We start from the raw sequence: 16932 nt of genomic DNA on the forward strand, positions 1-16932 counted from the left end.
CTCCTACTGTGTTGCAGAGGGAGCTAGTCATGACACTTCAAATAGAAGAAGTTATTATAGGAGCATGAATGTACTCTAACCCTGTTACATTATGTGCTCTCATGGGGGGGGGATCAGAAAGAGCCCACTACTGTTTTACCTAGAAGGAGGGTTTCAAGTATAGGTTAAGTATAACTAAAGTTTAATCATGAATGATTTTCAGAAAATACATGCTTTGGGAGGGGGAAATCTTGTCCAACACACACACAGTCGATTCCCCCCCCCTTAATACTCATTTTCGTAACTGGCAAAGTAATGCTGCATGAAAACTATCACAAAAACTTACATTTCAAAAAACTGCAACATTAGAACATCTCTGAAACCTATGACATTAAAATGTTTTTGATAACATGCACTTACCTATATAAAGCATTTCTAAATTCAGGAGTCATGAAAAGGGTTTGCAGAAGGCTGTTCAAATAGCAAGTCATTGCTTGATTTACTAAACCTACATAGCCTTTAAAAAGGGGGGAGGGGAGGACATGGTTAGCAGCCAGGCTAGCACCCAAAAGTAATAGAGTAACATTTCTTGTTCAACAGGTTAACAGTTATTCTAATAATTTCAATGAAATTTGGAACAGACATTGCTTTTCCTATTGTGACCATTGTAAGTCTACCACTAATCCAAAGGCCCACTAGACTATCAGAATGCAAGAATAGTTTCCTTGAAATTTATGAACTGGGGAAAGTAATAACAGCCATGGGTTTAGATTCTAAGTAGCTGTGAACAGAATAGTCCTCCTATTCATGGAAGGCCCCAAAATCCAGTAGAAGCTTCACACTGAAGGGAGGGAGTAGGAAGGCAATTTTCAGAAATTCCCCTCCCGATTGCAGCACTATTCTATATCTTAAACATCCAGAGGCTTCCCAAACTTCCACAGCAGCAATTTATAAGGTACAGAGGGTTGTAGAACAAATCTCTGTATTAGTGGAGGGGTGAACAGAATCAAGAGTTTCTATGCTAGGATTGATTGAAAGAGGCAGGCAGAAAAAAAGTATATTAATTGTGAATGGGAGTTGGGAAAAACAGTGCTGAATTTTTGGAGAGCAGTCTGAGTTCTCTAGCCGTATGGAATACTTGCAAAGGTCAAAGTAGTGTTTAACATGTAAAATAAAAGGAACATGCCTGGAGACCTGTGGAACCATCTGCACTCAATACATTATATAGCCCAGGTATCAAATTGTACTAGGGGAAAAATTGGAAGCAAATAATAGAAACAAGAATCAGCTCACACCCTGGCCAGTGGGTTCACTGCCACCACTTCCTACTCACTCATACCATGCTTGGGAGTAGTTTTACCAACAACAGTTCCCTAGGCCTTTTCCCTTTGCACCAAACCGCACACAAAAGTGAGGTGTATGGCTATATTCTGCCCTGCCAATATATAACTTGTTTTAACAGACCACTGAAGCCTTACTATACAGTGGAAAAGAAATAATAAACCACCTTACCTGTTTCTGATTTACTCAGAATTGATGTATAAGAATAGTTCTGACCAACATAATCATTTGAACAACCAGCTGAACCTTCTCGTGGAAGAGGGCCTATAAACCTATCTGGATTACGGTCATCTGCTCCACTGGCCTCATCCTAAAAGATAAGATACGTTAACTAGCACATTTGCAAAGGATGCAGTTAATACAAATCCATCCACACAAAGTTATCCTATTTAAGGAAGTCTAGAGACTAAGTGCACATGTCAACAGTCCCATCCACAAGTACTACACAAAGCAGTCTCTCCAAGAGAGAATGAGTAATGGGAGTGAGGAGGGGAGGGAGCCTAAACAGAGTTCCTATGATGTTCCCACCTAGTAAGTCCCAAACCCAGATTGCTAGTTGAGCAATAATGCACAGGATCAATTTCTCCCAGCTACTAGGTGTAGGTACTCCTTCTTTGTGCTCCAAAAAGCCTTTGATGCTCCAATCTGAGGCTGATCAGTATTCAAAGCTACTTTCAGCACTCAAATTGCACTGGCCTGATCAGAATTATGAGGTACAATTATGGGAAGACAAATTGCCCTATTGTGTTTGAAGTCTTAGCATGCATTTCCTCTTAAGTGCATGCCTGAAAGCTAAAGTGGTCTTCTTTCTTAAAAGGCCTTACTGGTTTGGGAAAGGCAGTGGGGATGACTGGAACTGGTTTACTTGTGTTACCAGCAAGAGAGTCAACAAGTTTGCTCTCTCTGAGTGGAAAAATGTCTTAGTTTCTGTTTACTGGAATATACAGATTCACAAAGCCTTTTGTGACAGAACAACTCTTTGGTTGCATGCAGAGAACCTATATGCCTTGCCAAACAGAGCCTTCCACAGAATCATAGAATTGTAGAGTTTTTCCACTAACATTTCTCCATCTTCTCCACTCCTATTTATATAGTCAGTGCTATTTCGTTTTATAATACTCTTCAGCACAAGATTCTGAAACTATACTAGGCAATGACACATACAGTACTGGTACCAGTAAAAATAAAAATTATAGCAAAAGCCAAGCTTTCTTAAAAGTGATTCATAAAGAAAATGCAGGTACATAATAGCTACTTGTTTTATAATTTTAAATTCTCTTACCAATACTATCTGAGGTTGTTCTCCATCTTTATCTGTCAGATGCAGAAAGTTCTTTTTCCCAGGTTCAAAACCAGCATCAACAACAGATTTATCACTTGATTGATCCAATGATGTCTACAACAAAACAAAGGAATTGTTTGCTAAATAGATCTGGCTACTATTTATTTTGAAAATTTAAATCAATAGGAGAACAAGTGGGGGGGGGGATGATAGAACCACAGGCCTAATGTGAAATATCAGTATGACCTGGAATATCCCTGGTCATCAGCATGCTCTCGCTGCATTTAGCTCTAATAGAAACCAAAATTTCTCAAGATTCTACTGAGAGCACAGGGGCCATACAAGTGCTTCAAATTACAGAATGCACCTGCATGACACCCCACCCATAATGGCAATTTATTAAACTTCCAACATTAGTAGCCTCTACAGCATAACTAGAAATTAAATACAAAGTACAGTGGACATGCATTAGAAGTGCTGTACAGTTTGCTAACAATAAGATACAGAAACAGAATGAATAAAATAGAGGCCAGGGATTTCACACATCCAGGTCTTAATTTCTGTTTTATATGTTGCTTCATTTCATGCACTCCTTCTCTTTCTGTGTCGGTGGGGGAAGGGCTGATCTGGAGAAGGGAAGAAATGGCCAAACTCCAAATGTGACCACAGGGCTAAAAAAAGGTGGTGATCACTGTTATACATATTCTAGGATTCATGCTGTTCAAATTAAGAAAAAACTTCAGTATTTAAAAATTCATTTAAATAAACTGATAAAAAGAAATTCAAGCAGCATGACACATATGTAAACAATATAAACAGAAGGCATATTGTAAAAAAATGAATAAAAATAAACAGACCCAATCCTGTGCAGGGGAGCAAGAGGGTAGTTCTGTTGTGGAAGCTGCCTCTGAATGGCTTCTTTAGGTGAATCCCACCCATTGCCTCTAACATTTATACAAGTATTCCCCAAAATATCTACATTTCTACTCTGTTAAGGAAGATAGTGTGTTTTTACCGTATCAGCAACGCTGCCTCCATTTCCCCATATTAAATCGAATGTTCCATTAATATAGCCCACTTTAGTGGCCACATCCTCAAACAGTCTTTTTACTGGAGTGGAAGCTGGCAAGTTCAAAGTGATGCGCTCATTAACGGTCTTAGAATTAGTTGTATCTTGGATTATACAAAGCACTCTAGGTTCATCAGCGGCACTTTCGATCTGTAATGAAGAAGAAAACAGATTTTTAAAACTGACCATCCAACCTCTGCTTAAACATAGCCATGAAGTGAAATATTTTATTATCTCATGGATCAAAATAATGAGCATATGATTTTCTTTAAGACTGCACCATCTTAACAGCATTAGAGGCAATCATCGTGGGGGGGGGGGGGATTTCACCACTCTAAGCCATGTTGATCTAGGGTTGTATATTGCTTCTTCCCCATCTCACATTTCCCACTACATTTTGTTTAACGATAACCTTAGTTTGCTTGTATGTGTACATAGTTCACATAGTAAATTAATGCTTATCCTTCAAAGTAGAATCAGAAGTTATGGTAAGTGCCAAACAAGAAGCACAGAAGGGTGCTATATGGAGGAAGGAAAAAGAAATGGTACAAGAGTGAGCACTTATTTACAGTCATCCATAACTATTGTTTGGAGCAGAAATAGTCAACATGGTAGTAAACATGCTATCTTTCATCCCTGATTACTGGCCACAATGGGTGGGCCTCATACCTCTGTTCTCTTTTCATTAGACTATTTAAGTTAATAGTTAATTTTTTATTGATGGTCCAACTGCATGTTTATTTGAAGGCAAACAATAAACGTAAATTGGTTTGTAAGAGATTAGCAAAACACTCCCCAAGTTAATTCCATACTTGATCCTGTTCCCACACTTTCCCCCCTCTCATTAGCTTTACATGGTCAATTGAATTATGTACAGCAGTGTTACATACAAGACTGTCATGCCAGATTAAACCAATGGCCAAGCACAGAATTCTAATGGCAGGACTTACATTATACAGTAATCAGAGGCAAGCTATGTATGGGGCAGAGGGAGAAAAAAGATTGTGTCCTTGCTGCGATGACCAGCTACTGTCAGATACACTTATCTATCAATGCTTTGTTAAAACATTATGTTACACAGTACTGCATTGTCTGACAATAATAAATCCCACTGATAAACTACAATTTTTCTAGTTAATTACATCTGTCTGTCTTAATCCAGAGTTTGGGAACCTGTGCCCTCAGGTGTTGCTGAATTCCAAAATCCATCAACACCAGCCAGAAAGGTCAGAGGCCTGGAATGATGGTAGCTATAGCCCAGAAACATCTACAGGGCCACAGATTTCCGATTCCTGCCAAACTGCTAGCTAGTTTTAATATCAAACTCTCAGATGCTGAAAATGAAAATAGTGCCATCTATTATCTCCCTCAATTTCCCCCTCAAAACCCATTTTAACAAAGCCTGTACATTGCAGCCAAGCCTGTCATCTAAATACAGTTTGATAGTGTGATAGTACACTGTTTGGTCATGAAGTCTACTTGGGAATGCAAAAACAGGGGCTTGCCAAACTTGATGAGCTGTGTTGGTTTGGTAAATCACTATTTGTGCAAACCAGACTTAATCCTAACCTCGAGCTACACCCAAAGACCTAATCCTATTCTACAACTACACAGTATTTACAACTGTATTTTAGATTGCCAACTCCTTTTGACCAATAACTCATCCTTTTTATTTATTTACAACACTTTGTAATGTGTTATATACACTGTTGGTGCTGTATATACAAACAGTATATTTACTCTCCATATAGCTGGTCATTTAACAAGCCTCCATCATGCTGCCACCCCGGTGATCTTTTTGCAAGCATTTTTCAGAAGATAACTTATCCTTCAGATCCTTGCAGCTGCAATTTTTACATCTTCTCTAGCTCTGCTATATGCTTTTACAAGTAAAGCAATCAGAACTGACTGTAATATTTTAAATGAGGGTTAAAGTACCTCCAGCTCACGCTCCAATCTTGGCCTGTCAAGGTTTTCCCTTAAGGAAGATCTCCAAAGCACTCAAACTCAGCACTAAGCAGCATTTTCTTTTATCCCTGTCAATGGCAAGTAGAGGAGAAACAGCCACTTTGCCAGGCCTATGCTCAGGGCTTCCTAGAATACCAAACATGGGGGTGACCCTGGTGGTGTAGTTCTCAAGTGGGAACCCCATGCAAAGGATTTTGACAGATGGGTGGGACAACACAAGCCAATCATGTAACATTTTAATATCATTGTTTTCTTGGCAGGTGAGTGGCCCCATTTACATTTACACCAAGGTCAATGCTAAGCATGATTAGCTTGAAAACCCTGGCTAAAAGCTAGGGACCAGAACCAAGAACTAGACCAGAATGGTTTTATTATATATTTAAAGATATAATAATAGTTGTTCTACTTACACTCCTCCCTCCATACCAAACACACCACCAGATACACACAAAAAAGTTCAGAGTGGGGAGGTACAGAAGAAGGGACCCACCTACAGAAGAAGGGACCCACCTACAGAAGAAGGGACCCACCCACCCACTCACAAGTATCCAAATAAAGGGGGCAAGCCTTTATTCTTCCATGCAAGCCAGCAAAAATATTATTAGGAGAAATGAAAAGCAAAGCTAGAAAAGAGGCACTACTTTACTGCTAGAGTCAAGTCATTTTTGAGAAGCAATTCATTAACCATTTGCAGCTTGTTTGTTTGTTTGTAAACCACAGTGTGTCTCAGCAAAATACTGAAGGGGAGGGGTGAAAATAAGCCAAATCTCCCCTCCTGCAACTGTGTGAAACAACTTCTTTGCAGTTTGGGTTGTTTGCTTACTTGTGTAAATTGTACAACAACTGAACGGTTCTCTCTTCTCAGCACATCAAGAGCCTCCCTGAACAGTGTTTAGAATGATCATTTTTTTTACCAAAGCCCCTTTCCTTCAACCATTAAGTAGTACTAAAATTATAAATCACACCACCCCATATTATGCATACTGAAATGTTTCATGCTATTATTTTTATTTATTAAATTTGTATACTGCCCTATACTCACAGATCTCTGTTTGTTGGCTCTTATCCAGTCTATTATTGAGGCATGACAATGTTATGCTCTTAAAAATATATCTACTATTTTCTCACTACACATCCAATAAAACACACTCGTGTCATTTTCTCTGGAAAAATGCTTCCCAATAGCCAACATTTTGATAGAATCAAGCATGCATTCAGCAAAAGACAGACGTGTATGTGCTCACTATAAACAAAACAATCCACATGAACGCTAAAAAGGTCATGTAAGCAGCAAAGCAAACACTCCTGCCTTAAGGAGAAGCAGATACAAAGCTCATAAGACATACTACTTTATTTTCAGTTATGTGCCATACAACTCTTCTAAAAAACATCTAGCACATTATTTTATTTTGGAGCTCTTAACACCATGCTTTTTAATTCTTGTGAATGTTACACAAAAAAAGCAACCAAGCTTACCATTTTGTACAACACACACACCCAAATACCAAAGCTTCCTTGTAAGAATAAAGCTCAAAGTACACTCACAAAGCATTTTACTAACTCATGCAGATGTTAACAAGTACTAGTCTCATGCTGTTACTACCCAGTTAAGCAATCGGTTTTAAATGTTTACTGCGGCTAACTACCTGCGAAAATTTCTTCTTCATTTCATCAAAGATACTTTGTCTGCATCTCCAAAGCATATCCTATGGTATATAAACACAAAATAGTAAGATTATAGCACCCTAAAGTGGAGAAGAATCTTCAAATGTTTACTCAGAATATCTATACAGCTTTGAAAGTTACTTGCAAAAAGAAAAACCATTTCCCTCTAAAATAATGAACACTTGGAAAACTGAGCCTAAAAGAATGTGGAAATCCTAGTTCACAGTCTGTCTAGTTGAGATCTCAAAGTTTTAGAACATGGATAGGGAACCTTTGACCCACCAGATGCTGCTGGACTTATTCCCATCAGTCCTAGTCAGCCTGACCAATGGTCATGAATGACAGGAGTTGGGAGTCCAAGAATATCGATTCTAGAGGGTCACAGGTTCCCCATCAATGTTTTAGATTAACCTAATGCAGAGGGCAACTAAATCTATTACAAACCCAAGAACATGCATCTTGAGGCCTTTCCCCTTCCAATGGCCATAAGAGAAAGGTGCACCATTCCCATATTGTTGTGAAACTTTCAGCAATGTCCAGAATTTAATTCCTAATGGAGAAATAATAATAATAATAATAATAATAATAATAATAATAATAATAATAATAATAATAATTTATACTGCACCCATCTGGATGGGTTTCTCCAGTCACTCTGGGCGGCTTACAACATATCTAAAAACATTAATCCTTAAAAGCTTCCCTAAACAGGGCTGCCTTCAGATGTCTTCTAAAAGTCAGATAGTTGTTTATTTCCTTGACATCTGAAGTGAGGGCGCCACTACCAAGAAGCCCTTCTGCCTGGTTCCCTGTAACTTTGCTTCTTGCAGTGAGGGAACCAGAAAACCCTTCTGCCTTGTCAGGATTCAACCTCAATCTGTTAGCCGCCACCCATCCTCCACCTGCCTCCAGACACACACACTGCCCTCACTGGTTCTGATTTGAAGGAGACGTAGAGCTGGATATCATCTGTACAAGTACTGTAAAAAGTTACTGGCCAGAAATTGTTTCTATGTTGCACCTCACTAAACAGTTCTAAAGCTCAATCAACCTAAGCAAAGCCATCACCAAATAATAACCATAGAAATGCCAAAAAAAATGAAAACTTTTTGCCCTTCAATTACTGCAGTATCCCTGTTAATTTTGGCATGCAGTTGACTCTCTTCATTTTAAAGAGACCTTGCAATTCAAAATAACCCATTAATAACCATTGTAGGAATATCTCGTTCTATGGTCAACAAATGAGCACACAATTTACTGGAAATGTGACTTGAACAAATTTGTAGAGGATGTGGTCCTAGTGATATGAAAACAAATACTGTGGCTATATAATGTGATATTATGACTGTGTATGTGTATGATCCCAAAATGTATGATCTCTGCAACATGTCAACAAAATCCATGGCTATGATGCAACCTAGATGTGTCAAATATTGTTGATTTGGCATGCATTTTTTTAAAAGGAAAGCTATTAGAAAAAGAGAATAACAATATCAATTTCCCATGTATGCCTACTACAAGGGACAGCCAAGATGATGCCCTCCAGGTGCTATGGACTACAATTTCCTTCAGCTCCAGCCAAAAGTAAAGGAAGACAGGAGTTGTAGTCCAGCAACACTGAGATGGCATCATGTTGGATGTCTGCATTGATTCAGAGATGGAGAATGATTATTGCAACAGAGCACTTGCATATCACATCCCAAAGTTTTGCAATTTCCAATTTTAAGTAACATTTCTATTGATGCATATCCAGTCAGAGAATCTGTAAGATCTGTTCATGACAACTGCAATATCATCATTTTAAATTTTAAAATGAACATAAGATTGAGTAGTAAAACATAATCCTTGTCTATTTAGTTTCTGCAAATGGAGCTCACAGCAGTCTGCCTTGAAAATCAAAATTTCCATAACACACAGTTCAGCAGACATGACTAAACATAAATCCAAAGACTACTATTTGCCTTAGTTTTGATTAGTCATTTCTCCTCCAGGCCTGGATCTAGTTTTCTGCCAGTTCAAACCGCAGCTGTTATTATTTATATTGTATACAATCTGTATGTATTTTATTCAGCAGAGGGACCACAGATCACCAGCAGAGTGTATGCTTTGCAACCAGATGGTTCCAAGTTCATCTCCTGGAGTGTTCAGTTAAAAAGATTTCACACAGAAGTGCTGAAAAAGACTTCTACCTAAAACTATGTTGAGTAACTGCCACACATAGCAAAGTGTACGGGACTGGATGGGCTAGTTGTATTATATAACACTGTTTTTTACAGAGTAATATTTTGAAGTAGTGCAATCCAGCTGCTCAGTCCCAGACCCCTGCCTCAGAGAATTCGGGAGGAGCTGCTGCCTGATATAGGAAATGCTGCCTGAATAATTCTGCTTTCATACTCTGTGAAATTTCTCAAGATTCACATGTAATTTTACCTTAAGAATATTTTGTAAGCTGTTTTGAGGTCAGAAAAAAGTATTATAAATTAATTAATTAAAAGTTACAATTAAAATATTGCCTTCATTGACCCAGGTGCTTGCAATCAACCTTTACTTTTTTTACCTCTGAACCTAATCAAGCCCTTCAGCTTTAATTTTAGCCAACCGTAATAATCGCTAATCAAGGTACTGAATACAGTTCCAATGATCCTGGTTTTCCAGACCAATACTTGTATTGTAAGTTGCTGCTGATTTTGTTGCCTGGCCTTAAATAAATTTGCTAAAACTGCTTCAAAAAGGTACTAACCTCAACTGAATAATAGCATCAAGCATATTTATGCAACCCAGCTACAAAAAAAATCAATTTGTACCATGTGTCCTCAGTGACTGGCTGAAAAGTTCTACAACTGATTTACTTTTGCATGTTTGAGCCTACAATGAATATATTACACTATATAACTATATTGTACATATATCTGTAGTATGGGTATAAATGCAAAAGTTCTTTTTGGCTTTGCACTCTAGCACTGCCAGAAACATATCAACTGTCCCTCTAATTTCATGTGCTGTTTTCCCCAGTGTTCCAGCACCTCAAGAATATGTTAAAAATTTAAAAGAAACAACAATTTGATTTAATTCACCCTGTGGAGCAGTAGCTGCTCAAAGTTTAACATATGTACTCTGAACTACTGCTCAGGGATTAATTGCAAATTAATTATTAAAACAACACATTATTTAATTTTCAGAAACTGTTTTAGGTTGCTTCCAGCATGGTCCAACAATGTGATATTCACCTATGCATGTTAGTAGCTAGCTTTTTTGGCAAAAGTATTCATATTACAAGTTTATTAAGTCTTTTAATGTATTTCACATTATGTACCAAATCACTGCAATTATGTACTAGAAACAGAATCTTTACAAGTAATTATTTGGATGATGATGATTATTATTATTTTATTTATACCCCACTCATCCGGCTGGGTTTCCCCAGCAACTCAGGGCAGCTTCCAACAGAATATAAAAACACATGCTATACATTAAGTCGTCTTGCACATGTTGTTGTTGTTGTTGTTTAGTCGTTTAGTCGTGTCCGACTCTTCGTGACCCCATGGACCAGAGAACGCCAGGCACCTCTGTCCTCCACTGCCTCCCGCAGTTTGGTCAAACGTCTTGCACATAAAAATATGCAAATGAAAAGTGTCCCACCTTCAGATACTAAACTGAAGCAAAGAGTTGGTGGATTATCACGATGCATTTCTGTACATCCCAGTTGGCATAAATTTCACTAAAATATTTAATGGGAGATCCTTAAGTTCAGGCTTTTATTAGTTTTTTTTTACCGTAACACAGTGGTACCTCCGGTTGCGGATGGGATCCGTTCCGGAGCTCCAGTCAGATCCTGAGGTTTCTGCAACTGGAGGGACCGCTTCTGTGCATATGTGCGGTATAGTAGAGTGTTCTTGCAAATGCGCACGCAGCAAAACACTTCCGGGTTTGCCGCTTTCACAACCTGAAGTTTATGTTATCCGAGTGTAACAAAAGCCGAGGTGCTACTGTATACTTAAGTTATGAACATTCCTACAAAAATGTGATGTAGCAGTTTGGGGAGTGTATTTCATAAATGGGGAAATGATTTATGGTTACAAAATCATGCAATATAGATACATAGATATATACAAACACAATGTTTCTGTTAACTCTGGAAAAATATATGGGGTTGACAAGAAAAAGTAACTCCTATACACATACAGACACAAACCATTTTTCTACTCTGAAAAGTATCAATGTCTGAAGAGTAGAGATTAGAGATATAAAATGCAATGCTTTCTAGTGCTCTAATCGAAAGATAGTACAGTGTAATAATTAAAGTAGAAAATAAAATGCTACTGGGGGGGTATTGTACATCAGAATTCTGATGGATTTTCAGAGGCATCCCACACTACCCTTGCATATTTATACCATCAAGACTGCAACCAACTAGAAAATAAATACCACTGAACTCAGATGTACTTTCTTGTTAGTAAACATACTAAGAATTACATTGAACTAGATTTAAAAATGCAGCTCCTTTTAATCATTTGGTGTGTACTATTCTGTGTTTATGTCCAAAAAACACTACAAAATATGTTTCATGATTATATTCTAAGAAGAAACAAAAAAGAATTATACACAATCTACAGATGTAGTTAAGTGATTTCTTTAAAATGTGAGGTTAGAAGAAACAAGAACCTTTCTTCATCCTATTAAGTACAGAATTCAATATATCCAAAAAGGAGAGGACTGAAATCCTGTTCAGCTCTAGAAGATAAAAATAAGCTTCTAAGGCATTTGAATAATATCTACAGAGGAACAATGATCAGAGCCAGACTCTGCCATTAATCATTCCAGTCTGTGCTAGTTATCTACAATTACTGCCAAAGGCCTTCTGCTATTAGCCTTTGCTTCTTGGCTGTCACATGATGTTGCACCATTATTGTTCACATTACTATATAATTCAGAACTATATGGGTATGTCATACATGCCATAAATGTGGAAATTATACACTATTAAAAAAAACAAATACACTGAGCTACAATTTTTATGTGTGACAATGTCACATACATACCTCCCCTCTCATCTATATTATTTTGTACAACTTACCACGTTAGTGGTTAGGGCTGAAGAAACTCACAGCCCTAACTGTGGGTAGGGAAACCCACTATGCTGTGACTTCAAAATACAAGGTAAGTTGTACTAAATATTTTTTTGTGGGGGGAGCAAAGCAAACAAAGTACTGTACTGTTTTCAGATGCATTTTTGGGTCATGCGTGTGACCTCTTCTCTATGAACTTGTGTAATTGCAATGATGCATCCAAACACCTGTTCCCATGTAGAAAGGCAAATTATTTTTAATATTTTACTGAATGAGTTTAGGGTCAGGATTCCAGTATGGTAATTTAATATTATATGCCACCTTACTCCCCTGCAACTGAAAAGATTTGACTTGGAAGAAAAGATTATATTCGCTTCAGAAAGATCCTCTAGGAGTTCCAACAATCTCAAGGCTATTTCTCATGTTACAAAGCTGAAAGGTAACAGTCTAGTTTAAAGCCAACAGTGGAGTTTGGCATTCTTACATGAAAAGAAATAATGTGTAAATAATCCAGAAACAGTTCAGTATCCAAGTCTTTCAGTGTTAGAAACTCAGATATATAAGCTAGCTGCCAAATGACTCCTTAAACCAGGGTAAAAGTGGCCAAAACGGAATTCCTAGTTGCCATTTGGGGGGGGGCAGAAGTTCATACTGGAAAACTGAATAAAAATTGGTTCCTGAAATTCATTCTGACTGTGCAGATAAAATATAACAGATAGAATTCTATGGGATGTGTTGTTAGTGTGTGAAAACAAGCAAGATCTAAGGATTCCCAGGCATTCACTTCCAGGTGGTAGGGATGTCAGGTGCTATCCCAGCACCCGGGTATCTTCACGTGGTCACAAGTGGCTGACAGCCGGGTGCAAAATACGCCTGTTGCCTGGCCAATATTGAACACTGCTATAGATAGATACATCTACTTGGAAGAGCATTGCTTCAGCCTAAGTCATAGGGCAAACCATCCTGTACACAATGAAAGCTCCTTTCCTTCCCACCAAAATATTATAGAACACTTCTCTATCACTTCCCCAATCCAACATTTCATAAAGGAAGAGCTACCAGTCTCTTTCTCAGTCTTCACAACCTTTGTAAAAAAAAATAAATGGTTCCAATCACAACCAGAAGAATATTCCTTGTATTTGGAAGTCTGGTTCTATTTTCTTTTATTAAACTCTAACACTAGTGGTTTTCAAACTGTACTCAAGAGAACCCTTATCAGTAGCTCTTCAGTGACAAGATCAGTCATGGTGGATGGGTCTCCCTGGAAAACAGGTTGTCTACGACTATTTTTCTTTTACGAAGTACCAGAGTAGGGGGAACAGCATGTTCTAGTGTGAAACCCCAGCCCTAGTGTGAAATCTGCATTCTCTCCAGAAGTCCTGCAAGAGTCAGCACCCCGACATGAACAGTTAGTTGAGTGAGTGTGTGTGTGTTTATGTGAGTGCCATCCACGATCCTCAGAATCCTCTGCAACACATACACACGAATCCATGGCAGACACACCATGCATAAAAGGCTCCTTCCAGGTAGAGCCTATTACAACTATGAACCTGAACGCATGGACATGAACTTGCCCTGACTAACCCGGGAAGTTCCTCCTCTCTCCAGCATCCTTTGAACTTTCGCCCACACCTGTCGCGTGGATCTCTGCCGGTGCTGCAAAAGTGCCACTCAACAGCGTGGGAGCACAGGTGAGCTGCATCACAACACGCATGCAACTTTCCAAGGTTGAGCCTTATCGAACCTACCTCGACTTCCTGGAAAGCTGCGCTTGCTGACACGAATGAATGCCCCGAGGGCCTCCTTGGCCTTTCCCTCCCTCGCTCCCTCCTCACAGTGACAGATCCCCCCTCCCCTCGCGACGTCTGAAGCAACACTCATGCGCGCGGCCTCTCGGCCGTCCCTTCCCTTCCGCAAGGCCCTAGAGCAGCGAAGGAAGGCCCTGCCGAGAAGCACCCGGCAGCACCAGCCCGCCCGCCCGTCCCTCAACAGGCAACACCGGGGCTTCCAAGCGAGGCCCCACCAAGCCCCAGGCCCTCGCCGCCCCTGTAACCCGCCCGGGCACGCAACGACTCCTTCCGTGAGGCTGCGCGCACGCCTCGGCCTCCCGTTCCTCCTCTGCCGCCTGAAGCTGGGCCTGAAGGCGCGGCCTCCGCCCAAGGGCCCCTGACGCACCTCTTTGGGGACCAGCTGGTTCTCCTCGCTGGGCACCATGGCCAGTGGCGCAGCCAGCCCGGGGCCCGCGGCAGCTTCGGGCGGGGAGTCGTCGTCAGCAGGAGGCGCCGTCCGCGAAGGAGGGAGAGGAGCGGGGCCGCAGCGCGCTCGGCATCGTTACGGTCTCGGTCTCCGCCGCCGCCGCCTCCTTTCTGTGGCTCCCTGCGTGCGTGCGTGTGTCTCTCTGCCGCCTCTCCCCCTTCTCAGCGAGCGCAGCAACGCCTCAGCCGCCTCCCCTCCCCTCCCTCCGCCAGCGCCAATCAATGGCAAAATGGCCGACGACGGGCTTCTCGCGAGACGTCGCCGGCGCAGCTGGAGCCCTTCCCTCCTCAGGGCGCCTCTGCTCCCACCTTCTGCCGGGGGAAAGCGGCTCAGAGAGGCCGCGGGAAAGACTCTGGCCTGCTCCCGGGCTGCTCGCCCTGTGAAGGGCTGGCGGCGCTCCGCAGGCGCTCCGCCGGGCTCCCCGGCGCTGTCTCCGGAGGAGGCGGGAGCAGGACGAGGACGATCCGTCCTTGATCCTCATAAAACAAACATCTGGGCGCTCGCCCTCCCTCTCTGGCTATCAGGCAGGCAACTTGGGTGGAGAGTTTGCTTTCGGTTGGTTCCGCCCTCCCATGTCTTTAAACTGGCACACACCGATTTTCGTGAAGGCTGCTTAACCCAGAAGAAAGCCGCGTTTAATTCCCAGCAACTTAATTCGCACCGTCAACGTGCCTATGGTTTGAGTCGCGCGTAAAGAGAAACTCGCAGCCCCATCCTATGCAGGTTTGCTCCGTGATAAGCCCCGCTGAGTTCCGCGGATGGGTGCTTACTCCCAAGTAAGCTTGCAGGCGCACTTGCAAGAAACCGTAACAGCTCGTCGTTTTTTTGTATTACTTTTTGATTAATGCCTCCCCCCCCCCACCTCCCACTTTCTATCCAAGAGGCAGATTTACTGAAATGCTGTTAAGTAATCTGAAGAGTCTTCAGTAGAGTACAGTAATGAAATTACGATCAGCAAATGATGGCTTTTCAGCAGCGATTTGAGATGGATAAAGAATAATAGCGGCAAAGGTTGCTTCTGATTTGGAAATGGCAAAATACTTCCGGCAGCGTTGGTTTCCTTATAAGAAAGTGAATGACAGCCATGGACGTAGCCAAGGGAGGGCAGCTGCCCCCCCCATCAATAAAAATACATAGCACACTGAGGTTCTGCCCCCTCCCCCACAAAAATCCTGGCTACGCACATGATGACAGCTACATCAACATTCATGAGGAAGTGACCAAGACTGTCAAAATAACCCATAAAAGCAGAATGCGGGAGAATATTCTGGCATATTTTACAGTGATGCAAGGCACATTTCAGTCCCCTTTACATTTAAGACTATTAATCTATTACACTTTGGTTGGTGTGTAAACATAACAGGTACTTTTTCCCTTCTCTCCCCTTTTCAGCCTGGAAACACAGTAGAAATATAATGTGAGAATGATTCAAAAGTTCTGTGGCATTGCAAGCAATGATTTGCTTCCACACAGAAAATAAGTTAAACCACTTCATCAGTACCTCAGCTAAAAAGCATGCTAGCACTCATCCACAAAGGAGGTATATTTCCCAGAGTAAATGACAGCTCCTGCAAGACTGAGTTTTACCAGGCATTCTGTGCCAAGACGACAAGTCAATAATTGATTCCAAGTAATGTGCCCAGCAAGCTGTAACATTCTTTCCTTGCAGCTGAATGACGCACAGCAAAGTGTGAAATTCCTTCCTACCTTTCATAAACATCAAAGAAGGCCTCTCTGTTCTGAGTCTTATGAGAGAAAGTTCAGCTAATTAGCGAAGGGAGGGGTGAACATAATCCCACAGACAAGAGTACACACAACTGCGCAAAGAAGATGAAGCAATTTTTGATCCATATAGCTGATTTTGTTCCCTACAGGCAGTGTTGCTAAAGCCAAATTCCCCTATAATCCCGTAGTTAGAATTAAGAGTCTGATGGCCTAGAAACCGTAGAGCAAGCAGTGAATGGCAAAGATGAGAGTGATATGAAAAAGCCCCCAAATATTAAGTGTTTGCTATGGTCATGAGAGAGCTGTATGCACAAGAATTAACTCATTTATTAATGGAAAAGAGGGGGGAAGACAATGAAAAATGTTAAGAAAATATTTATACTTTAGTTTTATGTAAGCCATTCTGAGGATTGTTTTGAAAAGTGGGATGTAAGATAAAAACCATCATGTAAATTGTTTCACTCTAATTGGCCCACTGCCAGATGCACTCTCCAATATATGTACCAGTGTGGTGTAGTGGTTAAGAGCAGTAGACTTGTAATCTGGGGAACCGGGTTCGTGTCTCCACTCCTCCACATGCA

The 16932-nt window shown here is 40.8% G+C and overlaps 1 protein-coding gene across 4 annotated transcripts in view; it reads right to left on the bottom strand.

The window, feature by feature from the left end:
• USP47 (ubiquitin specific peptidase 47) overlaps positions 1-15160 on the bottom strand; it is a 46496-nt gene extending 31336 nt beyond the window's left edge. The window contains exons 1-6 of one of the 4 annotated variants that reach the window (XM_083724492.1): positions 14546-15160; positions 7286-7345; positions 3618-3821; positions 2603-2716; positions 1492-1630; positions 400-496 (exon numbers count right to left, since the gene is read on the bottom strand). In XM_083724492.1, coding sequence (XP_083580618.1) covers positions 400-496; positions 1492-1630; positions 2603-2716; positions 3618-3821; positions 7286-7345; positions 14546-14584 — 653 coding nt within the window. In that variant the 5' untranslated portion in view covers positions 14585-15160. The remainder of the gene's footprint in view (positions 1-399; positions 497-1491; positions 1631-2602; positions 2717-3617; positions 3822-7285; positions 7346-14545) is intronic. The other 3 variants (XM_083724493.1, XM_083724494.1, XM_083724495.1) reach the window with 3 other exon arrangements.
• Positions 15161-16932: the final 1772 nt, after the last annotated feature.

The sequence above is a fragment of the Podarcis gaigeae genome (assembly GCF_964106915.1).
Source record: "Podarcis gaigeae genome assembly, chromosome: 1".
Taxonomy (NCBI): Eukaryota; Metazoa; Chordata; class Lepidosauria; order Squamata; family Lacertidae; genus Podarcis; species Podarcis gaigeae.